Genomic DNA, 27,139 nt, shown 5'->3' with positions numbered 1-27,139 from the left:
AGATTTGACATGCTGCTTCCTCATTGTAGGAATTCTATGATTGTGCCATTGGAAAATAAGAGAGAGATATCCTGGATGTTTGTAGGAGAATGTGACAGAAATTCTGTGTGGATTCCTGATTGGATTTGAGGAGGTACATCCCAGCTTCTGCAGCTCAGCAGGTCAATTCCATTACTTTTAACTCTACCCACGCATCTGCACATTTTAAAGAGTGGAGAATCGGGATGGGTGTTGCTGTTTTTGAGAATGAACAGTCATTGTGCTCAGAGTTGTTGCTGCAGAGCTTCTGGTGGAGTGCAGTGATGTCATGGGCACCATATCTGCATGTGCAGTGAATGCGCCCCCTGCAGGTGTGTTGGCAGGAAACACAGCCCTCTGGCACATTCTTATTCACTGAGCAACTGGAGAATTAACACAGAGAGCCTTGAAAGCTAAAATAAAACAATGAACTGTGGCCACTGGAGATTTCAAACAAAGACAGACATTGATGGAGGAACTCAGCAGGTTTGGCAGCATAGGTAAAAACAATGACTGCAGATGTTGGAAACCAGCTTCTGGATTAGTGGTGCTGGAAGAGCACAGCAGTTCAGGCAGCATCTGAGGAGCAGGAAAATCGACGTTTTGGATAAAAGTCTTTCATCACAAATACAGGCAGAGAGCCTGAAGGGTGGAGAGATAAGTGAGAGGAGGGTAGGGGAGGGGAGAAAGTAGCATAGAGTACAATAGGTGAGTGAGGGAGGGGATGAAGGTCAAGGAGGAGGGTTGAGTGGACAGGTGGAATAGATGATAGGCAGGTAAGACAAGTCAAGGGGACAGTGCTGAGCTGGAAGTTTGGAATTGAGGTGAGGTGGGGGGAGGGGAAATGAGGAAACTGTTGAAGCCCACATTGATGCCCTGGGGTTGAAGTGTTCCAAGGCGGAAGATGAGGTGTTCTTCCTCCAGGCATTTGGTGGTGAGGGAGCGGCGGTGAAGGAGGCCCAGGGCCTCCATGTCCTCGGTGGAGTGGGAGGAGGAGTTGAAATGTTGGGCCACAGGACGGTTTGGTTGATTGGTGTGGGTGTCCTGGAGATGTTCCCTAAAGCGCTCTGCTAGGAGGCGCCCAGTCTCCCCAATGTAGAGGAGACCACATCAGGAGTAACAGATACAATAAATGATATTAGTGGATGTGGAGGTAAAACTTTGATGGATGTGGAAGGCTCCTTTAGGGCCTTGGATGGAGGTAAGGGCAGAGGTGTGGGCACAGGTTCTGCAATTCCTGCAGTGGCAGGGGAAGGTGCCAGGATGGGAGGATGGGTTGTAGGGGGTGCGTGGACCTGACCAGGTAGTCACAGAGGGAACGGTCTTTGCAGAAGGTGGAAAGGGGTGGGGAGGGAAATATATCCCTGGTGGTGGTTTGGTAGCATATGTGGAGAGAGAAACAGAGTTAATGTTCAGAGTCCACTGGCGCTTCTTCAGAAGGGGAATCAACTTCACTGGGCTCAAAACATTAATTATGTTTGCTTTCCACAGATGCTATCAGATCTCCTGAGCTTCTCCAGCAACTTCTATTTTTGTTTGAAAGCTGTTTGCTGAGGAACTCTCCACTTACCAAGTAGGGATTTCACAGGACAGAGATTTATCTTAAAATCCTGTTTTTTGCCTTGACAAAACACTTTTGCATTCAGAGGATCTTGCTTTACAACTGTTCCCTGTCGGTTGCAGTCAATTTATTTTTAAAAGGGGATGGCAAATATACAATTTGTTCCCAATCAGTTACTTCATGATAAATAGAAACTTGCTTTAGAAATGGAGTTTTTTTAATATTAAATCATATTATTCACAGGCTACAAGTTAAAAGATTTAATAATGTATGTACTTTGGCATTTGCATTATCTTAAAAATATTCAACATATTCAACATTAGGGACAGCCTGGTGGCTCAGTGGTTAGCACTGCTGCCTCACAGCACCAGGGACATGGGTTCGATTCCACCCTCGGGCGACAGTCTGTGTGGAGTTTGCACGTTCTCCCAGTGTCTGCGTGGGTTTCCTCCAGGTGCTCTGACTTCCACCCACAATCCAAAGATGTGCAGGTCAGATGAATTGGCCATGCTAAATTGCCCATAGTGTTCAGGTTTGTTCAGTATAGGTGGATTAGACATGGGAAATATGGAGTTATGGGGATAGAGTAGGGAGAGGGGTCTGCATGGTGTGCTCCTCAGATGGTCTGTAGAGACTTTAAAGGCTGAATGACTGTTTATACACTGTAGGGATTCTATAAATACAGAAGCTTATATTATTTCCTGACTTCACCAAATAATAAGTGTAAATGCAGAAGATGCTCTTGAACAGCAAATGGTGGATGCAGGCACAGTTACATTTGAAGATATTTGGACGAGTACATGAATAGGAAAGGTGTAGAGGGATATGGGCCAAACACAGGCAAGTGAGACTTGTTTAGTTTTGGATTATGTTTGGCATGGATGAGTTGGACCGAAGGGTCTGTTCCTTTGCTGTATGACTCTGCAAGCCAAAACAAAAGATGAACCAAAGTGAATGCATTGCACGTCCAATGAGATTTGAGGGTTCAGGTGCACAGATCTTTAAAATGCCATGAACTGGTGCAGAAATTAGTCAAAAACACTAACGGACTTCTTTCCTTCCTGTCAAAGTATAGGAATGCAGATGTTATGCCACAATTATACAAAACCCTATGTGAGATGCCCCAGAGAACTGTAAGCAGACCTAGGCACCAGACCTGAGGAAGAATGTTTTGGCCCTGGACAGCGTTCAATATACGTGCACAAGGATGATAGCTAGACTTCAGGGGTTACAAAAAGACACTAGACAAATTCAGCCTTTTTGTCTAGACCTTAGATGGTTACGGGGTGTTCTAATTGAGGTAGTCAGGATATTAACAGGAAAGGTAAATATAAACTATTTCCACCGATTGGAGATTCTAGAATCGGGGGCATTGTCTAAGAATTAGGACCAAATCATTCAGGAGAGATGTTAGAAAGCTTTTCTACACACAAGTGTAATGAAGACTTGGAACTCTCTTTCTCAAGCAGTGGTCAATGTGAATTCAATTGTTACATTTCGATCTGAGCTATACGCAATTTTTTATTAAGCAGAAGTAATAAGGGATATGGGGGCCAAGTTAGACATGTGGAGTTAGGCCACAGATCAGCTATGATCATTTTGAATGGGGTTGCCTGTTCCTGTTGCAATGCTCCTACATTCTCTATTGCTTATTATAATAGCTAATATATTTCAGCATAAAAGAAACATGTTTATAACTGCTGAGGTGCGATAAGTATTATCCTGTTATGGAGACCTTGCTGCTCAGAGTAATTTGTGCTCCTTCCTCCACCACTGATTACATTCCAGCTGCTTTAGACAAGCACAGGCTGGATGCGTGGTGGCAGCTAGTAATCTAACCCCAACCACAAGCCACTAGTGGTTGGTACCAACACAACACACAAGATTAAAACCTAATGGCATCAGGGGTTTTTCATCACTCTTCCAAGATTCAGCAATGGATTATAACTGACGAAGAGTCACCTACTCTCTCTCCTTCGATGCTGTCTGACCTGTTATGATCTCCAGTATTTGTTTTCAGTAGAGATTCCACCATCTGCAGTGATTTGCTCCTGGATTAAAATCTAGTGTTTGGAGGTTTGGGGAGGAGGTGTATTGGTGAGAGAACTGAGGGGTGTGAAGCCATGATGTTCGATGGATCAGGGTCAGGGTCAGGTACAAGGTCATTATCTGGTTCAGGTGGAGCCCATTTCATCTCTATAACTCCTTGTCCCAAAACAGGGCCGCTGATCCATCTGAGCATTACAGGCCAGGTTAAACTCGGGTAAATGTGAAGTCAACAACAGCGAGCAGACCGTAGACTGGTCTCTCATTACAGAGAGAGAGAGATGGATGGTGGTGGTTTCACCAGTGGATTACCACGCTTCAGGCGAGGTTCTGAAGGTGGGACCTTCATGGTAACATCAGTCAGTGGGGGAACTGAGCCCACGCTGCTGGAATCACTCTGCAATACAAACCAGCCACCCCGCCAGCCAGCAGAGAGGGAGTCGTAAAGAAGGTTGGAAATAGAGAGCTGAAAGACACCTGGCTTTGAGCTGTAAATGGTGCTTGTACCTTGGGTTGCTCATGTTTATAAGAGAAGAATTTGAGATCTGTAACATATATTCATAAGTACATTTACACATAACAAAAAGTATTTTTGATCAGTCTGTTTGGACTTACTGTAATACAACCCACAATCAATCTGGACATTCTGGGTCAGAGGTAGGGACATTATCAGAGTGTCATAAATATCTTTAGCACAAACTAGAGTCAAACAGCACGGAAACAGACTCTTCGGTCCAACCAGTCCATGCCAAACATATTCCCAAACCAAGCTAGTCCCACCTGCCTACTCCTGGCCTATATCCATCCAAACCTTTCCTATTCATGTACTTATACAAATAGCGTTTAAATGTTGTAATGGTACCCACATCTACCACTTCCTTAGGAAGTTCATTCCACATGTGAACCTCTCTCTGCGTTTAAAAAAAACTCCCCTCACCATTTTTAAATCTCTCTCCTCTCACGTTAAAAATATGCCCTTAGTCTTGAAATACCCATCCGAGGGAATGGACACCACCATTAACCCTATCTATATCCCTCATGATTTTATAAACTTCTGTAAGGTTGCTTCTCAACTTCCTACATGAAATCTTCTGTCCAATCACATATTGCTAATAGATTGGACACAAGTTCTTAGACCATCCCCTCCCCCTCACACCACCCCCTCCCATCACTCCCTCCCTTTCACATCAGCCCTCCCCCTCACACTGTCCCCTACCCCTCACATGACTCCTTCACACTATCCGCTCCCTCACACCATCCCCTCCCATCACTCCATCCCCTTCACACCACCCCACCTCACACCATCCTATTCCCCATATAGCTTTCCCTCCCAACCCCTTACTCAGTCCCGCCCCCTCAGACCATCCCTTCACGCTATTCCCTCTCCCTCTCACCACCACCTCCTATTACTCCCTCTCCTTCACACCACCCGACCTCACACCACCCCCTCCCGTCAATGTTGATGTTTTTAAGCAGCTTGTTGCTATGATCTGGGGTGCATTACTCGACACAATGCTGGAAGCAGATTCACAACTCACTTGACAAGGTTACAGCTGCAGGCTTGTAAGGAATGAAGGGGTGGGGGCTGTAGCTCTGTCATCACGGGCATGGAGGGCTGAACAATTGTACTCTGCATCATAGCATTCACTGATGTGATTTCGGCCCATGTACTGCGTTCCCAGACAGCCCTGTCATCAGCTTCATGACCTGACACTTACTCAGGTAATCCCATCCCTGTCTGCTTCAATCATTCCCACAGATAATATCCCCAACCCTTGGCACACCGTGATGCCCATTCTCAGATAATAACTCTGGTCCATTAGCCCCTCCTCAGTTTGTAACTCCATTTCCATTAGCCCCTCCTCAGTTCATAACCCCATCTCCTGTCACTCCTTGCCCTCTACAGCCTCCTCTCCAAATAATCCCACCCCCAGGCAGGCAGAGAGCAAGACAGCCGCACAGTCTTTTCATCATCTCTGAGGTTTTGTTTTATTACAATGAAGTACCTTTGACCTCATTCCACATGTGCAAAACAAAATTAAAGGAATTTCTTTATAAATCATCTCTTAGGCATCAAACAATAAATAAATCTCCTGGGTTTGCTCTTTATACAACCAAAGTGCTACATACAGATGTAAACAATGTGGAGCACAGTCGGGGGTTCGCAAAGCACAGACATTCACCAATACGTTACTGAGCCACGTTGAAGACAACGTTTCAGTCACATTCCCAGCTCGGAGCGGGAAGAGGCTAAGGCGAATGTAGGAATTCAATAAAGAACATTCATTTAAGTCAAATCTCCCCTGGATCAAGGGTGTTCCAAAGCACCTTACAGCGAATTAGGTATTTCTGAAGCAGAGTCTGTTCTAATGTAGGAAATGCAGCAGCCAACATATACACAGCAAGATCTCAGAAACAGCACTGCAATAATGACCAGACAATTGGACCCAGAGATTGGTTCAGAGATAAATGGTGGGTAAGGGTTTGGTGATTTGTCCCAGCTCCCGCCCCACTCCACCTTCTGCTGCTCTTCCAATAGTGCCGTGGGATCTTTCACATGAATCTGAGCAAGCAGGTATTGCCTTGTCTTAACATTGCATCAAAAAGGAAGCACTTTCAATATTGGTGCACTTCCCCCAGTACTAAACTCAGCTGTGAGACAATGTGTACAAGTCTGAGATGATATTCAAGTTATACGTGTGAGATAATGAGAAAATGAGATAATGTATCTGTCCCATCCTGACACAAAAGATGGGAAAGAGAGACACATTAAGGCCCCAGTCACACAATTAAATTTACAGCAAGTAACCCGGTGACTGTGGTTTATGGCAATCCACTAGAGAATGGTGAAAGGGTTTGGCTGTTTGCACAATATACAGCAGTTGCAGCAGAGCTGACAGCATGCGCTTTGAGTGTGACAAGGGGAAGCAGAGGTGCCAACTCCAGTTTTACAGTCACTACTCCATGAAGCAGGCCAGAGTATGTCCACCAGTGGCTCTCCAAGATCAGAGGCCACTGGGAAAAGTTATGTTGCTGAGCAACGTTCCTGTTAAATGCTGCAAACTAAGCAATCCTAAAATAGGGTCAGAGTGAGCTGTTCTCAGGACGATTGGAAAAATCAAACAGCAATTTTCTCACTGCTCCTAGGACCAGGAACTGACCCAGCCAAGGAGAATTCTGCCAGAATCCAGGAAACTCATCAGGAAATGTACACTGGAGGAAGTGCTTGGTGTGGATGCTACTCCACGTGGGGACTTGCAGATCATGCAATAACCTGATGACTCCCATAAAAATACATTTTAAAACCATGACATTTAATATCAATCATGTATTGTGAGCATTTCGTTGGAAGTCACAGGAAGCGCTGACTATGTTGGGAAGTTGAAGACTTTCAGGTATGCTAAAGCTAATTCTGCATCTGGATATTCCCAGTTAGGTACAGAGTAAAGGCTCTGCTATACAATCCCTTTCAAACACTCCCAGGACAGGGATAGCACGGGGTTAGATACAGAGTAAAGCCTCTTCTACACTATCCCCATCAAACACTCCCAGGACATATTCAGCACAGGGCTAGTTATGGAATAAAGCTTCCTCTACACTGGCCCCCAACAAACACTCCTAAAAGGAGACAGAGTCTATGATTTGCAGACTGTACAGGGGGAAGGTGATCAGTGAAAATCATCCCCTCTCCTTTAAAGGGGCAGCTAATTTCCAGCTGAATGTCTCGATGGCCCTCATCCTTAGATAGCACTGCTGAACTGTGCTGTGATTCATACATTCAGTCCCTACTCTTTAGCACAATGAATAACTCTCTTGGACATGAACACCATTCACCAGCACTCGGGACACTGCAACACACTGAGCAGGAATCACACTTTGGTAAAGATTGACGTTTTGATTGTCACCTTAACATGGTACCACAGATTTATCAGGATAATTCCACAGCCACCTGAACCTTCATTGTCAGAGTCCATCAGGTAAGGGAGCTGTGTCTTGTGTTTGCCTTCTAACCACTGTGAAGCAGAGGACATGGCTTGAAATGGTGATGGTTCATGCAGAATGGGCAATATTAATGAAGGCTTCCCACCATTCAGGGTGAAAGCATAACTTCAAGTTCTGAATTAAATGACAGCTCCCCAACATTATAAAGGCATTGAGTCAGTCACAAAGCCATGATTTAGACTGCTGGAATCACAGGCCTGGGCCAATGAATGATCCATCTTCTTGCGAACGATGAATTCAATGTTTCAGATCAAATCTGATTGGAGCCACAGACGCAGAGAATTACACCCATGCAGCAGTGCTCCAACACTTTGAGCAAAGATCAGTTCTATTCATGGACGATCAGCTATGTGACTCCCTGCCACCGAGAAGCTCCTGTACTCCAAACGGAGGTTCCTGTTAGTCACAGTTTTGCAGCAGTTACAATGGCGACCCCTGCAGCCATGATCAACAGGTGGGATAGGTTGTGAGATGCGCCTGGCCATGCAGTGCCGAAGCCTTAAGGAGGAATTGCACAGGGAAGAAGTTCATTCTCTTTGACATTCAACAACATGGGAGTACTACTGATGTCCTCTAGGCAGCAAAGTCAGGCAAGCAGCCCATGAAGAATCAAAAATCAAATGGTGAAACACATCCCATTACAGCACTTGAAATATTTCAGCAACAATCGCCCTCTGGTTGCTTGTCTGGTTGCTACAAATCAGAGGTGACTGCATTTTGACCGATCTCTTTAATACCATGCAGTATACGTGTCTTGTGGCCCACCTTGGTTGTCCCCGGATCCTTAAAAAAATAAGAACAATGTAATTGTTTCAGGTGTATCTCCTTCACCAAGCAAACAGAATATTCCAGCACATTGGTCAGTTCTTATTGCTAAAATGTAGGACTCCTGTTCCAGATTGTCAAGATGATAAGTTGTCAACTAGGGTGACTGAGGCTCCTGTCTTCTATCACAGGGTGTGACAGGGTGAGGGGGTGAAGACTGATGAGGTGACTGAGTGAGGTATGAACAGTGAGGGGGTGAGGACTGAGGGGATAACGGAGTGAGGTATGAACAGTGTGGGGGTGAGGATTGAGGGGGTGAGGAGTGATGGGGTGCGGAGGTAGGGAGTGATGGAGTGAGAGGTGAGAAATGAGAGGTGTAAAGGGAAAAAGATGAGGAGAGTCATGAGTTGACAGAGAAGGAGACAACTGAAAGGGAGTGGGAGGCATAAAGCATTAATTCATGAACATATTAATACAATATTTTCATGACTGTAGAATATCTTAAAGCAAATGAGCCCATCTTAAGTGTACTCACTGTTGTGTTGTATGAAATGCAACAAACCATTTGGACAAAGCAGGATCCCACATACAGTGATACATAATTATGACCGGCTATATCTCTTAACTGATATTGACTGAGATATACATATTGATCAGCACCAGGGAAGGCTCCCTTGATCCTCTTCAAAACAATATCATGGAATTGTCACCCATTTTGGAAGACACAGAAGGTCTTAGTGTGATGCATCATTTGAAAAACATCACCACATTGTTAAATGTCTTGGTTGGAGCTTGAACCCTTGAGGTTATAACTCAGAGGCAGAATGCTGCACACTGAACCACAGTTAACTATCTCATCAATGACATCAGTATATGTTGGCAAACCGAAGAAAATGACATGCAGATTTATTGATCAAAATTAGCAAGTTTTAACAGAAGTGGAGCAAAAACTTACAGCTGCTTGAATTTCAGATTGCTAGGGAACAAGTAACTAGTGTGCAATTCTAGTCCCCACCCCAATGACACTGATAACAAAAAACACACCATGTTGAACATCATAAAACTGCAGCCACTATTTTGAAATCCATGAAGCTAGATATCCCAGCATGCAATTACATCTTTGTTGCAGACATTTATTCTGATTTGCCAGAATTCTCAAGAGTTTTAAAAGAGCTAAAAGAGAGAAAAAAAGTAATTTCCATTGCTATGGGACAGAGTCAGGGCTGAGGGAGGGCGGACTGGGACATTGCCGGACCCTGACCCTATACTAAAGGACACTGGCTCAGCTATGACAGCTATCAGAGTGCAGTGACCTGGATACAGCTAAAGGATTTGAAAGCTAAAGTGCATGAGGGATTGGAAAGTGCAATGACCACCAGAGCATGTGTCTCACAAAGCACAAGCATTTGAATGATCAGAAATGAAATTGTGTTGAAACACCTCATAGTGTAGACCATGGTGCATTGTAGGGAAGAGTTTATTTGTATCACATTTTCCTTAATTTACAGTTTGAAATGATTTTCTCTCAGGCTGAACACTTACCATACTGGATAATGCAGATAGGAATATTCTAATAGCATGGAGGTGCCTAAGAGTGCAACATGTGATTTGATAACAGGCTGAATTTAATTGCCGATTCTCTAACATTTGAAAACTTTCTGATATGGTTTTGCAAATTTAGCATGAATAAAGCATGTTTACAAAAAGAATAATGAAGGCTTTTCAGTGGAAGTACAATGAAGTGCTAGAAACTGAAGAACCCCTAGGATTAGACAACAGGAAATGTGTGGTATGAGTATCAATTGTAATTAAATTGTACTGAGGCACTGCAATGTGAATTATGCCTCTTGGGGTAAAGTGAAATTCCATTACACGTTCTAAAATTTTCAATGTGAAGTGATTTTCTCTTGGGTTATAAGCCTGAATGAAACGTACATTGTAATTATTAAGATTTTTACAACTATGTTGAGACACCCGAGAGTGAGGATTTTTGAGTGAAGATAAGCTGAATTTTAATGGAAATTTCCATAGTTTTCAGGGCAAAATACTTGGTAATCTCTTTCATAAATTTTCTGAATAAAGAATTCTTTTTGCAGTAAGAAAAAAATGGTACCGAAGGGGTGCATTTCAGAAAGCGGACTTAGATTGTGATGTTAGAGAGCATTTCTGCACACAAAGGCTGTTCATTCTAGGGGAGAACTGTGGTTTTTAAAAATGCCTCAAATAAGGACAAGGAGAAAAGCTGTAGTATAGAGTCAGACACTGGAACTGGTTGAATATCTGAGTAGGCTCATGGCCCTGATTTATCCTCCTTCCATTCCACTAACACTGTTCAGATATGACCACTTAGGCCAAGAATTCCAAGGGTGTGGGAGTCCTGAAGAAACAGAGGAAAGCCAACAATGAAGGAAGAACATAAATCAGACTGCACTGAAGCCAACTCCATCTCAATTTCATAGTTAGACCTTGTGTATCACAGACAGCTTCTTTAAAACATGTCATTGTGACCTGCTTGAGGTCACCATTATTATTATTTGAGTAATTTACAGGAAGGAATGGGATGAGGGAATTGGCCACAGCTATCAGGAATATCAGGTGCTGCCTTGCCAGCTACAAAAGGTCATGATATTCAAACATCTGTTGTGCAAAAATGTCCTTGCAGTCCCTTGGTCTGAAGGACTGCAGCCATACTGACACTTCACTTGTGCCTCATGTCTACACCATCTCAGGGAAGAGCAAAGCCCTGCTTAGCAGCAGCAAACACACCAGCACCCTACGAGATAGTGAATACACTCGATGTCTGAAATAATGGCTTCACTCATGGCCCAGAAAGCTTGCAACACTGAGGTGAGGCTGGAGGAGACTTGGCTTTACCAAACTTTCAGGGTGAGTTCTGGCCTAGCCTTTGCCCCCTGTGAGTTTCCCTAATCTAAACTGCTAGGGCTGAATGGCCTCCATCTGCACAGTTTGACTCTGAGTGGCGTTCAGCATCCTGTTACAAATGTGCTCACTGTCTGCCATGGTAGGTACAGTTTGTTTTCAATGTGAAGTAGGGTAATCAGTCTATAACTGGACTTACACAGTGCACACACTGAGGCAGAAGTACCTGCCACTGTGATAATCTCAAACTGCCTGCCTGACTGCATTATAATCTCACATAGCCCGGCTGAGAGTAAGAAATCTCAAAGGAAGTGATATGGGAAAGACTCCAAAAACAAATTGCTCACATCCCAAGTAGGGACTGAAAAAGTCTGACAGATATTCCTGCCAGTGATGTCAATTCAATAACAAGTGTAGGAACAGTGGCCAGATTTTTGAGGTTGAGTTTGATTTCTTGTTGTTACACGTATTGAGATACAGTGGAAAGTATTGTTTTGCATGCTCGATTCACAAATCATACCATACAGAGTGCATCTGGGTCACAGAACAGAATGCAGATTACAGTGTTACGGCCACAGAGAGAGATCAAAATTAACATTTGAGAGGTTAGTGTAGTGGCCATGCAGACTCTGGTCAGAGATGTGTATGTTGACAATTCCTGATGGCTTCCCTTTTTAAATTTTGTCACAAATTGGTAAGAGTGGAGTGGGTGTTTAGTTTCGGTGGTGACAGATAGTGGGCAGCAGCAGCTCAGCCTGAGGCCATACACACCATCAGATCTAGCCTTCGAAGGTTACTGCACTGGCTGTGGATACTAGCTTGATGGTTGATGTTAAAATTTGAACTACCTGTGATTATATTCCTTCTTCCTTCTATGAATGTGTATCATCACTTCCCCTTTTCAGAACCCTTCAGCTTCCTGTTACAGTTTCTATCATTTCCAGTCACATTGTACACTTTAATCTTGGGGCATCATTAAGATGTTTAAGTAAAAGGTGCCCCAATATGATACTTTTAAGAGATGAGTCATTTCATCTATTATAAACGCTTCACTAGCATCTTGCATGTATTGGGCTTGGTGGCTAAGTTTTGGTGCCCATCAAGAGATGCTAAATATGCTCTTAGCAATAATAATTGCCAGCATTCCAAACTTTTTCCAATTGGTTTTCAGGCTACTTTTGGATATCTGTAATTCTAAAATGTAAGGTAAAACATGAGGGATAATTTTACTGCAAATGGTGATGTGAGCAGAATACATGCACACACCTATCCTTTTGCTAATATTGGTGGATGGAAGTAAACATTCCACTTGTTTTTAAGGCCAGCATTTGATTTTTTTTTTAAATGCCAGAACATGAATGTGTTGTTTCCAAGTCAGTGGATAGTTATTCCAGATTGTTTACCCTAGGGATTAAACTGCTAAGATCCTGAATTGCAATTGAGTGCAATTCTTCCAAAAGCACCCTCACCCCATTGGTCAAGTTGGGTGGGTGGTCAGGATGAACATTTCTCCAAATATTTCAATAATATTCAAAAGGTTCTCAGAGCTGACTCACACCAGGAGAAAGTGGAAGGAGGTCCTTGAGGTTAGACCTTAATTGCGTCAAGTTATTTCATTAAGAGTGCAAACAATTTAATTGCTCTTGTTTTATAATTCTGGACTCACCCAGCAAAGAACTGTTTGATTTTTGCTTCTGGAGTTTCTCCTTTCTCGACATGTTCTTTATTCTTATCTTGATGCTGCTCTTGTTGCTTCCCTTCGAGTGCTCCTGAGAAGAGAAAAAGAAAATTATATCACAAGGACTCTGCCCTTTCATTTGTTCTGAGAAAATAAAGGACGATGAGCAAAGATACTTGGCATATGAAGTTCATTGCCTTATCTCCTTCAGCCTGGATAAACCTGATCACCCCATCCTCCATTCAAACATAGCGAGGTCCCAACAAGACCAGCAATGTACACATGGGCACTTTCTCTCTTCTTGCCTTCATTCCTCATGTGTGATCATAACTTAGTTTAGACTATGCCTACATGATAGATTTATCCAGTCACACACCTGGTATGTCAACCCTCGGACAATATGCTCTGACACTCAAGCCAATGACCCGCAACTCAGTCCTAGTAGCTGATGTTACGATTAGTTACCCTACAGTATGGAAACATGCCCTTCAGCCCAACAATTCCACACTGACACTCCAAAGAGTAACCCACCCATACTCATATTTACCCCTGATTAATGCACCTAACACTATGGGCAATTTAACATGGCCAATTCACCTGGCCTGCACATCTTTGGGTTGTGGGAGGAAACCGGAGCACCCAAAGGAAACCCGCACAGACATGGGGTGAATATGCAAATTCCACACAGACAGTTGCCCGAGACAGGAATTGAACCTGGGTCCCTGGCACTGTGCGACAGCAGTGCCACCCACAAAGGGTTATCTCAAGGGTGAATAAATCCTAGATTCTCTCTTTCAAAAACCAGCATAAGCAGAGTACATAACTTATAATTATGCTGTGCCTGGCAGGAACAGTTGACATGGTAAAACCATCCACCTCTGGGAGACTTCCTCATCTCATCTCAAGCTCCACGGTGTCCTAATTGATCGAGATTGACAGTGATGTCAACACCCTGATTACTGGGAGGTGAGCCAAATGAAAGGTGGTCATCTTACTATGAGCAAATGTAAATCCTAAGCCAAGCTTTGCTATTTGAAGTAATTTCGGATTTATACCATTGACATAAACATTATGCATAAGTCCAGTGTTATTGGGTAAGCTCAAAAAAAGGTGTAAAGACAAATGCAACACATCCTTAGTCATGTAAATTATAGATATGGGACAAGACATTTAGGACTGAGATGAAGAGAAATTCCTTCATTCAAAAAGTCATCAGCCTGTGGAATTCTCTGCCACTGAAAGCAGTTGTGGCCAAAACATTGAATGTTTTCAAGGAAGAACTATATAGGCTTTTTAGAGCTAAAGGAATCAAAGGGTGTGGGGTAAAAGTGGGAACAGGATTGGATGATTAGCCACATCATATTGAATCACAGATCAGCCCCAAAAAACCAAATAATCTTCTCCTCCTCCTAATTTCTCTGTCTCTACAGTTCCTTGCTGTCCATACTATAAATCAGTGAGAAGCTTCCTTTTACTTAAGGTGCATCATAAAAGGGTGGGGGGAGTGATAGATTTAGTCACAATGACCAGGAGGTGAATCATCTTGATTATCCCATTCAGGAACAGACAGAAAGATGCTGGTGTTATTACTATCTGTAAAGGATGATAGCAAGAGAATAAAAAGTATGCAAATTGATCAGGTAATGTCATTAGCAGATATAACATTTTTGAATTGTACATTGGTAGAATTTAGTCAAAAGGAGGAAGTGAGCATTAATTAGTGAATCACTAAACTAAAATTGTCAGGCAGTGAGCATTTTTCATGTGTTTCTGTATATAATGTTGATTAAAGTGTATCAAACTTGGCTCTGATTCTGTCCCAATGAGCTTCCTTGAGTACAACAACATCAGAAATTGATGTCATACAGAGAGAGGCTAGAACGTAGAGAGCTTTGTGGTATCCTGTCTCAAACACATCAAATGAATGACACATTGTGTGTAAGCAGCAGGTGCTATTGAGATCCATCAGCTCCACATTGCCCGAATGAGGGATTAGTTGGCTCTTATCTTCTGGTGAACCAACCTGGACAGACTGACTCACCTCCACATCACTTGTCTGGATAGCATGCCCCAGCCAGTGGAGCTCAGCCAGCTTCTGGAGGTCATTCTCAACATCACTTAGCGAAGTCTGCAATTCCTCTTCAAAGGGGGCCTCCAACTCCTGTATAAAGAAAAGATTTACAAGGATGTTGCCAGGGTTGAAGGGTTTGAGCTATAGGGAGAGGCTGAATAGGCTGGGACTGTTTTCCCTGGAGTAAGGGGTGACCTTCTAGAGGTTTATAAAATCATGAGGGACACGGTTAGGGTAAATAGACAATGTCTTTTCCTTGGAGTGGGGAGTTCAGAACTAGAGGGCATAGGTTTAGAGAGAGAGGGGAAAGATATAAAAGGGACCTAAGAGGCAACCTTTACACACCGAGGGTGGTACTTGCATGGAATGAGTTGCCAGTGGAAGTGGTAGAGGCTGGTACAATTACAGCATTTAAAAGGCATTTGGATAGGTATATGAGTAGGAGAGGTTGAGAGGGATATGAGCTAAGTGCTGGCAGGTGGGACTAGACTAGTTCTGGATATCTGGTTGGTGTGGTCGAGCTGGACTGAAGGGTCTGTTTCCTTGCCGTACACCTCTTTAATTCTATGACTCTACAAATGGAATAAAGTGAACCATTTAACACAGTTCAGAAACAGGGACAAATGGCAGCATTAAATGTTCAGTAATACTCCCAAAGGCCCAATATTGGGCACTATGCAAACTTAGTTTGAATCCAATTCCAAAATACAGTAATCAATCATAAAGCTCCTCAGTTCCATATCACAAGTCAGCTTTTTAGCTCCTGCTAGGACTGGGAATGGAGATGGGTGGGTGCTAAAAGAATCTGATAACGAATGTGTTAGTTCCTCATCTCCATTGAAAGACAGATTCCAAGACTGTGCAGTACAATGTGAACTGGCTTAATTTAATACACAAGAGGGTGCTAGGTTGCTGCTACAATCCTCATCACTCCTTAATGAATGTTATACAACTTAATTACCTCTCCTGTTTTCTATTTACTAACAAATTCATTTAACTGGTTTAAGGGATACCTCCTTTCTTGACTTAAACTTACAGAACGTAGGGAACAAAACTTGGCCTGACATAGCCTGAAGTGACATTTCCTCTCATTAAGGACATGTTTCATCATTGATCATGAATTGAATATTCTCCTTCAAACATTTCTGACAGAACTCTTAAGTGGTTTCAGGCACACTTTACGTTGGAGTAACTATTAGTAACTCATTGATATCCCATCTATCCAATTCATCAGTCTCATTTGATTCTTCTCAACTGTTTCCACCTTCATTGTCCCTGAAGATAAAACATGATCTGTCTGTACAAACCTAACCTTTCAACTTCCAAATGTTTTGACCACACACTAAGGACCACACATGTTTATGACACTGCCCAGTAGCCACTTGATTGGTGACTTCAAGCCATTTCAGGAAAGATAGGTGGGACACCATACCACCAACTCCATCTTGATGAGGCATCAGATACTCACTTAGCTTTTTTCGGACACATTGTAATAATGTGATCAAAATGTCTCCAATTTGTTTTATAAAACTTGAATGCTTTGTCTCCTCTGTCCAAACACCATTGGAATAATCAATTCTCAGGGTAAGTCTAGAAGCAATGCAGGCAGGAATGAAGGCAAATAAGCTGACAAAGGACTGACGTTAAGCCATAGTTATAGTTAGGGTCGACTGCAGAACAGCAAAAAGGCTCTTTGGTACATTGAGCTTGCCAGTCAAAAACAAGCACCTCGCCTGTCCAAACCAATTGACCAACAGTTGGCCAATAGCCTTTCATGTCTTGGCGTCAGGGAGCACCTCTAAATATTTCTTCAATGTTAGAAGGGTTTCTACCTCAATTACACGTAGAGACAGTGAGTTCTAGATTCCCACCATCTTCTGAGTCATACAATCATCGAATCATGCAGCATCAAAACAGGCCCTTTGGCCCACCATGTCTGCACTGACCAACAAACATCAAACTACACTAATCCCATTTACCTGCACTTGGTCCATAGCTAACATTTTAAGTGCTTGTCCAAATGTTTCTTAAATGTTGTAGGAGTACCTGCCTCCACCACACTCTCAGGCAGCACATTCCATATTTCTACCACCCTCTGGGTGAGAAAAAGTTTCCTCAGATCTCTTTGAAACCACTCATCCCACAAGTTAATTTTATGTCTCTGGTCTTAGACCCATCTGTTATGGAGATTAGGTTCTTATAGTCTACACTAAGCCTCTCATAATTTTGTTTACCTCAATCAGATCCATCTTCCCCCCACCAGACCCTCCCTGCTCCAAGGAAAACAAATCCAGCCTATCCAGACTCTCTTCATAGCTGAAATTTCCATCCCAGGCAACATCCTGGTGAATCCCCTCTCCACTCTCCCTCGTGCAATCAGTGGGCGGCAAGGTGGCACAGTGGTTAGCACTGCTGTCTCATAGTGCCAGAGACGCAGGTTCATTTCCTGCCTCAGGCGACTGACTGTGTGGAGTTTGCACATTCTCTGGGTGCTCCGGTTTCCTCCCACAGTCCAAAAAATGTGCAAGTTAGGTGAATTGGCCATGCTAAATTGCCTGTAGTGTTAGGTGAAGGGGTAAATGTAGGGGAATGGGTCTGGGTGGGTTGTGCTTCAGTGGGCCAGTGTGGACTTGTTGGGCCGAAGGGCCTGTTTCCACACTGTAAGGAATCTAATTCCTCCAGTAGCGTAGTGACCAGAATTGCACACACAGTTTCCATCTGTGGCCAATTGATGTTTTATAAAGTTGTAATAAGACTTTCTTGCTCCTATATTCTACCCCACGGCTAATGAAGACAAACATTTCATATGCCTTCTTTGCCACACTGACCACCTGTGCTGACATCTTCAGGGATCTATGGACTTGTACACCAAAGTCCCTTTTTTCCCTCAGTACTCCCTAGAGACGTAGCATTCATTATGTATCTCCTTTCCTTATTATCTCCCAAAATGCATCACCTCACACTTATTAGGATTAAGTTCCATCTGCCATTATATTGCCCAATTTACTAGCTGCTCAATATCAGACTGTAGCTCATCTTCACCACTATCAACAATACTAACCATTTCCCTGTCTGCAAACTCAATAATTATACGCTCTGATTCACATTCAAGTTGTTAATGTACATAACAAAAAGAATCCCAGGTTCAATCCCACTGGTCACAGGCTTCCAATCACAAAATCATTCCTCCATTATCACCCTATCATTCCTGTTTACAAATCAAATTGGATCCAGTTTTCGCACCTCCCTTGGATCCCATGGGATCTTATCTTTTGGAATAATCTACCACGTGGGACCTTGACAAAGACCCTACTGAGGTCCATATAAATCACATCAACTGCACTGCCCTCTCAATATATTTAGTTTTTCAAAAAATTCGACTAAATTAGTCACAGAATCTCCCTCTGACAAGTCCATGCTGACCATACCTGTCCACCTCCTGACTTTTTCAATGTTGATGAATCCTATCCCTCAGAATGTTTTTCAATAATTTCCCTAACATTGACGTCAAACTGACTGGACTTCACCAGTTTCCTCATTTCCCTTCCCCCCCACCTCACCCCAGTTCCAACCTTCCACCACAGCATCATCCTCATGACCTGTCCTACCTGCCAATCTTCTTTCCCACCTATCCGTTCCACCCTCCTCTCCAACCTATCACCTTTAACCCCACCTCCATCCACCTATTGCACTCTTAGCTACCTTCTGCCCAGCTCCACCCCCTCCCATTTATCACCCCACCCCAGAGGCTCCCAGCCTCACTCCTGATGAAGGGCTCCTGCCCAAAATGTTGATTTTCCTGCTCCTCGGATGCTGTCCGACCTGCTGTGCATTTGCAGCACCACTCTAATCTTGTCTCTAATCTCCAGCATCTCCAGTCCTCACTTTCGCCTGGTCTGTAATTACCTGGCCTATCCCTGTTGTCCTTTTTGAACAAGGGAACTACACTAGTTACACTCCAGTCACCTGGCACTTCACCTGTGGCCAACAAAGTATTAAATATCTTCGTCAGGACTCCAGCATTTTCTGTCCATGTCTCCTATAGCAACCTGGGATGCATGTCATCAAGTTCTGGGGATCTATCGCCTTTTAAAATGTCGAATAATCTCTATTTATCATAATGTGTTCTAGATCATGACTATTCCAACTGATATTCACAGCTACATTCTCTTTTTCCTTTGAATATAAAGATGAGAAATATTCATTTAAGACCTCACCCACATCCTCAGGCTCTACACATTTATTACCTCTTTGGTCTCTCTTGGGCCCCACTCTTTCCTTGGTAAATCCCTCCCACTCTTTCCCTGGCAATCATTGGGTGAAAAGGTTTCTCCTCACATCTCCTCTAAACTTCCTGCCCTTTACCTTAAACGTATGCTCTCTGGTTAATCTGTCTAGTCTTCTACCTAATGTACAGTTCCTTCCTGTCTACTCTATCCATGCAGCTCCTAATTTTATATAACCTCTGAAACTCTCCAGCCCAGACAACAAGCTGGTAAATCTCCTCTGCATCCTCTCCAGTGATATCATACCCCTCCTGTAATGTGCATTCCAAAACAGCATAAAATTGTAGCTTACTCAACATCTTGTACAGTTCCAATATAACCTCCCTTCTCTTAAATGTGATGCCTCAACCAATAAAGGCAAGTAAATGATTTGCCTTCTTAACCACTTTGTCCAACTGTTCTGATGTCTTAAAGTCTTAAATACATCCCTCCATGTACCTCTGATGCATGATGCTTTCCAGGATTCTACTGTTCGTCATGTGGAAAGATCGGGGCCAAATGCTGGCAAATGGGACTAGATCACTTTAGGATACCTGGTTGATACAGATGAGTTAGACCAAAGGTTTGTTTCCATGCTCTATAACTCTATGCCTGGATGTATTCCCTTGCCTTCTTTGTCCTGCCCAAGTGCATCACCCCACACTTGTCCAGATCGAATTCCATCGTGGGTCGATCAGCCCTTCTGACCAGACTCTCCATAACCTCCTGTCATCTAAGGCTATACTCCTCACTAGCTACCATCCCGTTAATTTTCATATTATCTGTGAACTTATTCACCAACCCTCCTATGTTTGTACATAAATTACTTATCTACCATAAACAGCAAGGGCAACAATACTGATCCTTGTGGAATCCTACTGGTTGCAGGCTTCCAGTCACAGAAATGTACCTTGACCATCACCCTAAATTGAGTTCTGATTTCAAGCTGGAACTAGGCAGGGCAAATCTCTGACAATGACATGCAGTGGGAGGCTCATTCATCGGGATGTTATGAGATTGAAGGAGCAAATAGTCTGCGATTAGTCTCAGACAATTGCCGGGAAGGGGGATGGAATTGATGGCGAGAGAAAGACACTTATGGCTTGAGCTGAAGATAGTGTCCTCAGTCTCCTTATTATTCAGTTAAAAGGAATCTCCAATTCATCAGAAGTTCAGGACATCTGACAACTGAGAAATACTCCTAGCATAGAGTTCTCATTGTATTATTGAAATTGTTGCAAGAAGTTTACCCACAGCAATCTCCTGCAAATAACAATGATATTCAAGACCAAGTAAATGATTTGAATGAGTAGCGTATAGATCAGTGGCTCGTGTTGGCAGATCCAGCTCACGTACCAGTAATTTCCCATCGAGAAGTACCTTTGTCTCTGTGCACAGGGCTTTTACACTACTGAAGACATCCACAACTGCATTCCTGCTCATAGCCTGAAAGAAACACAAAACCAAGTTATGGGACCAGAAGGCAGAGGTATCCATCATTGTATTTACAAAGATCAGGTGGCATGGTGGCTCAGTGTTTAATTCCAGCCGTGGGCGACTGTGTGGAGTTTGCACATTCTCCATGTCCTCTGGGTGCTCTGGCTTTCTCCCACAGTCCAAAGATGCACAGGTTAGGTGGATTGACCAGGCTAAACTGCCCATAATGTCCAAGGATATGCAAGCTAGGTGGATTAGCTATAGGAAATGCAGGGTTACAGGGAAAGGGTTGGTGGGGTGGGGGAGGTCTGGGTGGGATAGGGTAGATGTGGACTTGAGCTGAATGACCTGCTTCCAGACTGTAGGGATTCTATGAGGAGCTGCTGTACATTGCAGTTCACAAGGCACTACATGTGGAAGAAGGGAAGAAAACTGGCAAAGTGCTCCTTCCCAGAATGTGCAATCGGACTCCAAACAGATCGAAGCCAGAGTGCAAATCCTCTCTTTCCCATGTATCCCAAATTGGCAGAAGGGAGCCGGATGGAGTTTCCAAAGGCAGTGCAAACAAGCTCAAACTTGGTTTCAATTAAATTTATTACTTGCAACTAAATAATAACACGTGCAGTATTTTGAGGTTAGTTGATGAGTCCTGAGCAGAGTTTCTTTGCATTTGCTAATCAAACCGAGTAGAGAAGGTCCTGTGGCATTGTTGTAGCATTCCTAGCTCTGAGCCCATTGGACTCAGGTGTACTCCAGAGATGTGTAATAACATTTCTGAACAGATTGATTCAAAAATGTACATCACCAATGACATATCTGTCATGGAACCACAGTATGGATTTTCACAGGCATCTCATATTTGGGAGAACTGACCATTTTAGGCAGGCTATATTTCTACCTGTACAGGTGGGGGGAGGCAGGGAACATGTGGGAATCTTGAATGCAGAAAGGAGATTTGCACTCAGTGCTGGGGTGAAAACCTTACCCTGTAATGTGACAGTTATATATCATTAGATAGGTCACAGAAGGTGCTGTTTGAAGATAGATCATGTCTGTAGAACTGTGATAATGCAAAGTTTCTAAAATGGCTCTTAAAATTGAAAAGAAAAGCCTGTTCATACCCAGGGGATTTGAAATAGAATCTTTTGGCACCAGATATGGTTGATTCCTTGCGAGCGCCTGCATGCAGATCTAAGTTTCCAATTTCCTACAATCATTCTACTCTCTTCAAACTTAATAGTATACTTTTAAAGTTACTAGTAACTATGACTCACAAACTCTTAACATTCGCCTGTACCTGTGTTTTTGTTTACATATTATTTACTTATCTGTGCTGTTTAACTCTGAGATCTGCCCGTATTGCTCGCAAGACAAAGTTTTTCACTGTGCCCCGGTACACGTGACAGTAAATTTAATTCAATTCAATAATGGTTGTTTGTTGATATAAACCCTAAGTGACATAATTACAGTAATATGAATGCTTGATTGTTATCACAGCCTATCATTATCTCAGTGGGAGGAGGTACTGTCTGTAGGTACACAGTCTGATTGACACTCAGAGGTGTTTAAAGGATTAGCTGTTGTTGTTGTCAAGTTCTGAATATAAATATTTATTTTTATACCAGATTAACTACTTAAGGGAATTTAAATGTTTTGAATGTGCTTTCATGAATGTAATGAGCACTGATTTGTATTTAGAATTTAATTTGATCTCAGTATGGCCCTGACATCAAACATTGGTAGAGATGGGATGAATTAGCATGTAACCTATGAGGGAAAAGGACTGTAGTTAGATAGAATGGGTTGGCATGAGTTGACACTAAGTTGGTCGAAGAGTTATGAGAGGCTACACATTGTCATGTGTTAGCATGTTTGCCAGATTGAGTGGGTATTAGGCATAAAGGATAGAAAGGTGAATATTTAACAAAACAAATAGGACAAAGTCCTAACGAGCTAGTACAGGCCATTCAAAAGCATAATTTGTAGAAGCAGAAGTAGGCCATTCAGCCCATTGTGTCTGTTCTGCCATTCAATAAGATCATTGGTGATTTGAGAATCCTTAACCCCACTTTCCTATCAATCCCCCATAACATTTCATAGATCATAGAACTCCTACAGTGTGGAAACAGACCATTCGGCCCAACAGGTCTGCACCGACCCTCCAAAGAGTAACCCACAGACCCATTCCCCTACCCAATTATTCGACATTTAACCCTGACTACTGCATTTAACCTACACATCCCTGAACACATTGGGCAATTTAGCTTGGCCAATTTAACTAACCTACACATCTTTGGACTGTGGGAGGAAACCAGAGCACCCAAAGGAACCTTTAATTCCTTACTGATTAACAATCTTTCTATTCCTGCCTTGGATACACTTAATGGCCCGACCTTGATAGTCTTCTGTAGAAAAGAATACCACAGATTCACTGTCCTCTGAGAGAAAAAGTTCCCACTCATCTCTGTTTAAAAGGGGCAATCCCTTATTCTGAGATTCTGCCCTCTGGTTCTAAACACTCTCTCAAGGGGAAATAATGTCTTTGCATCTATTCTATCAAATCCACAAGAATCGTGTATGCTTCAAAAAGTTTGCCTTACATTTTTCTAAACTCCAGTGAGTACAGGCCCAACCCACTCAACCTCTCCTCAAATAACAGGCCCCTCCATACCCAGTGTCCACCTAATAAACTGTCTCAGGACTGCCTCTAATGGCAATACATCCTTCCTTTGTCACGGGGCTCAAAGCTTTTCATAGTATTCAAGCTGTGGCCCAATTAGTGGCTTGTATTATTTTAGCAAGGTCTTCCAATTTTTATCAGAAAAAGAAACAGAAATTCAAAGTGAACACAACATAAAAAAAATTGGGAAAAAGAAACAGAAAAAAACTGCGGATGCTGGGAATCAAAAACAAAAATAGAAATTGCTGGAAAAACTCAGCAGGTCAGGCAGCATCTGTGGAGAGAAAGCAGAAGTTAATATTTCAGGTCCAGTGACCAATCTTCACGAGAAGTTCTAAAGAACAGCCACTGGTCCTGAAGCGTTAACTCTGCTTTCTCTCCACAGATGCTGCCTGACCTGCTGAGTTTTTCCAGCAATTTCTATTTTTGTTTCTGATTCCCAGCATCCGCAGTTTTTTTCTGTTTCTTTTACCCAATTTTTTTTATGTTGTGTTCACTTTGAAAGAAAAACCAACATGGCATTTGGTCTTCTGCTGAACTTGGATTCTAACTTTTCATGACTCAGTCCCCAAATCCCTCTGTTCAGTAGCTTTCCGCAGTCTTTCTCCATTTAAATAATATTTGGCTTCTCTATTCTTCTTGGCAAAGCACATAATCTCATACCTCCCCACATTGCATTCCATTTGCCAAGTATTTGCCCACTTGTATAACCTGGGTATATTCTTCTGTAGACTCTTTGTATCATCATCACCACTTGCCACCCCACCTATTTTTTCTGTCACCTACAAGTTTTTTTTCTCAGCCAGGTCCTTCATATATATTGTAAATAATTGTGGCCTCAGCTCTGATTCCCACCCTAAATGCCCCATTTATCCCAGCTCTCTGTTTTCTATAGCATGTGGCTGCCTTTCATCTAGGCCTGGTTTGACTCCATTCTGACTCCAATCTGACTCCATTCTGCACACACATTTCCCTGTCAGGATGAAGTTCCCACCATCCGGGGGCCTATTCTCGCAAGGTGTGTGCCTTAAATCAGGTGTGAAAACCTAATCTATTGAGTCATTGATGATAAGTAGAAGTAATGAAAATAGGAGCAGAAGTAGTCCTTTACCTTACTCTGTCATTCAATAAGATCATGGCTGAGCATCCAACACAGTATCCTGTTCCTGTTTCCTTTGACCCTTTTAGCCCTAAGAACTATACCCAACTCCTGCTCGAGAACATTCAATGCTTTGCTCTCAACCGCTTTCTGCGACAGAGAATTCCACAGACTCCCCAATGTCTGGGTGAAGATATTTCTTCTCACCTCACTCCTAAAAGGTCTACTTTGCATCCTTAGACTATGATTCCTGGTTTTGTAAACCCCGGCCATTGAAAACATCCTTCCTATGTTTACCCTGTCTAATCTCGTTAGAATTTTATAGGGTTCTATGAGCTCAACCACCACCCTCCCCATTCTTCTAAGCTCAAGGAATACAATCTGAATCAATCCAGTCTCTCTACATATGTCAGTCCTGCCATCCCATGAATGGAGTTCAGCCATTTGACCCATTTCCTCCTGACGATGTCTAATGGGATAGTGCAGAAACAGCTTACTTTACATATTGGTCATAACTCCTGATGTTGTTTGAAGGCCTTCTCCCTGGGCTGTCTTGTGATGGATCAAGTGGAGCTTATCAAACCCGTTGAAGGAACATTACCCCATTCCAGGAACCATAGTCTCAGTATTTGGAGCTGGGCGGGGGGGGGCGGCGGAATTAAATAAAGCTAACTTACCTCAGGAGTATTTTGTTTTGGCAAGACTTCACTAAGTACATGGGAGCATCCATTGACTGCATGGGCCAACTCCTGCTCAATGATCTTCTGTCTCTCAGCTGCATGGTGGATCCTGTAAAACAGAAAGAGTGGGGTAATCTCATACTGCCACTAGAAGATATTCAGCATTAATCAGCTGGGGAATGTGATGGTCTCATTGAAAGTAGCTCTGGAGCACCTCAGAAACCGTTCATTTTTTGGATAGCTGACCTTCTCTCACCTCAACGATAATCCCTGATTATTAAATGTACTGCTGTTCCAAGCTTTGTCTCTTGCTGCCTTCAGTCACCAAAGTCTTGCCTGATACATTCTGCCTCTGCGCAGAGGTGAGTACTGCAGATGCTGGAGATTAGAGTCAAGAGTATATAGGTGCTGGAAAAGTACAGTAGGTCAGGCAGCATCCGAGGAGCAGGAGAATTGACATTTTGGGCAGGATCCCTTCATCAGGAAGGGCGTTGATCATTCTGCCTCTGACCTGCACAGATGTTGTGACTCATTGAACTGCACTCTGCACTATAGGCATTATCCAAAATGTCTGATTCTATCAGGTTTCAGGAGATGTCTCAAACTGCCGGGCTTTGGTCCTTGCCCTGACGGCATTTGGCGATATAGACTATCTTTCCCTATACCCCTTCCCTTATTCCCTCCTCCTTTCCCCTGGTGTTATCCTGCGCTGTAGGCACTGACCTTTCCCATGATCTTTCAGAGCAGACTGTGATCCTTCACGGCAATGTTCAGTTTCACATATATTTGACCTGTTTCTGATGGTTTCCTGAATTTCCATCTCTTCCTTTTGGCCTGCATTAGTTTCTCAATAAAAAAATAGTCAATGCCTTGAGCCAAGGATCTCACAGCTCAGGGCAATTGGAAAGAGACATTCCCAATCAGAAAATTGTGACACCGTCCAGACCTCAAACACAACCTTATTTAACTCCAACACGCAAATGGGTTTCTCCCAATCCATTGCTTTCTTCAAGGCACATCAGTGAAAGTCAAGACCTTTGCAGAGATGGGTCTGACTGTGGGTGGGTAATTAATGAATCTCATTAATGATAGTATGTGGGTGATCAATACATATTGTGAACAAAAGAGGATGGGGTGATCGATGGGCATTGTTAAAGATAGTGGCTGATTGATGAATCTCATGTTTGATAATGAGTAAATGATCCATAAATTTTGTAAATGATAGTGGGTGATTCATGAACATCCTTAACTGTACTGGCTTCATCATAAAGATGTACAGCATGGAAACAGACCCTTCGGTCCAACTTGTCCATGCAGACCAGATATCCCAACCCAATCTAGTCCCACCTGCCAGCACCCAGCCCATATCTCTCCAAACCCTTCCTATTCATATACCCATCCAGATGCCTTTTAAATGTTGCAATTGTACCAGCCTACAACACTTCCTCTGGCAGCTCATTCCATACACACACCACTCTCTGCGTGAAAAAGTTGCCCCTTAGGTCTCTTTTATATCTTTCCCCTCTCACCCTAAACCTATGCCCTCTAGTTCTGGTCTCCCCCACCCCAGGGAAAAGACTTTGCCTATTTACCCTATCCATGTTTCTCATAATTTATAAACCTCTAGGAGGTCACTCCTCGGCCTCCAATGCTCCAGAGAAAACAGCCCCAGTCTATTCAACCTCTCCCTATAGATCAAATCCTCCAACCCTGGCAACATCCTTGTAAATCTTTTCTGAACCCTTTCAAGTTTCACAACATCCTTCTGATAGGAAGCAATATTCCAAAAGTGGCCTAACCAATGTCCTGTACAGCTGCAATATGACCTCCCAGAATACTCATGTACTCTAAAAAGGAGAAAAGGAGGAGGAGAGGGGACCTAATTGAGGTATACAAGATAATGAGAGGCATAGATAGAGTCGATAGTCAGAGACTATTTTCCAGGGCAGAAATGACT

General features: G+C 43.0%; 1 protein-coding gene across 2 annotated transcripts in view; it reads right to left on the bottom strand.

Moving 5' to 3' along the window:
• Positions 1–5,610: 5,610 nt before the first annotated feature.
• si:dkey-172j4.3 (diacylglycerol kinase delta) overlaps positions 5,611–27,139 on the bottom strand; it is a 224,155-nt gene continuing 202,626 nt past the window's right edge. For both annotated transcript variants that reach the window (XM_060832574.1, XM_060832576.1), the window contains exons 24-28: positions 25,180–25,291; positions 20,643–20,732; positions 14,992–15,111; positions 12,939–13,041; positions 5,611–8,410 (exon numbers count right to left, since the gene is read on the bottom strand). In XM_060832574.1, the coding sequence (XP_060688557.1) occupies positions 8,358–8,410; positions 12,939–13,041; positions 14,992–15,111; positions 20,643–20,732; positions 25,180–25,291 (478 nt within the window). In that variant the 3' untranslated portion in view covers positions 5,611–8,357. The remainder of the gene's footprint in view (positions 8,411–12,938; positions 13,042–14,991; positions 15,112–20,642; positions 20,733–25,179; positions 25,292–27,139) is intronic.

Source organism: Hemiscyllium ocellatum, chromosome 11, assembly GCF_020745735.1.
Source record: "Hemiscyllium ocellatum isolate sHemOce1 chromosome 11, sHemOce1.pat.X.cur, whole genome shotgun sequence".
Lineage (NCBI taxonomy): Eukaryota > Metazoa > Chordata > Chondrichthyes > Orectolobiformes > Hemiscylliidae > Hemiscyllium > Hemiscyllium ocellatum.
The sequence above is the reverse complement of the archived record's forward strand: the minus strand, read 5'-3'. Positions and strand labels throughout refer to the sequence as shown.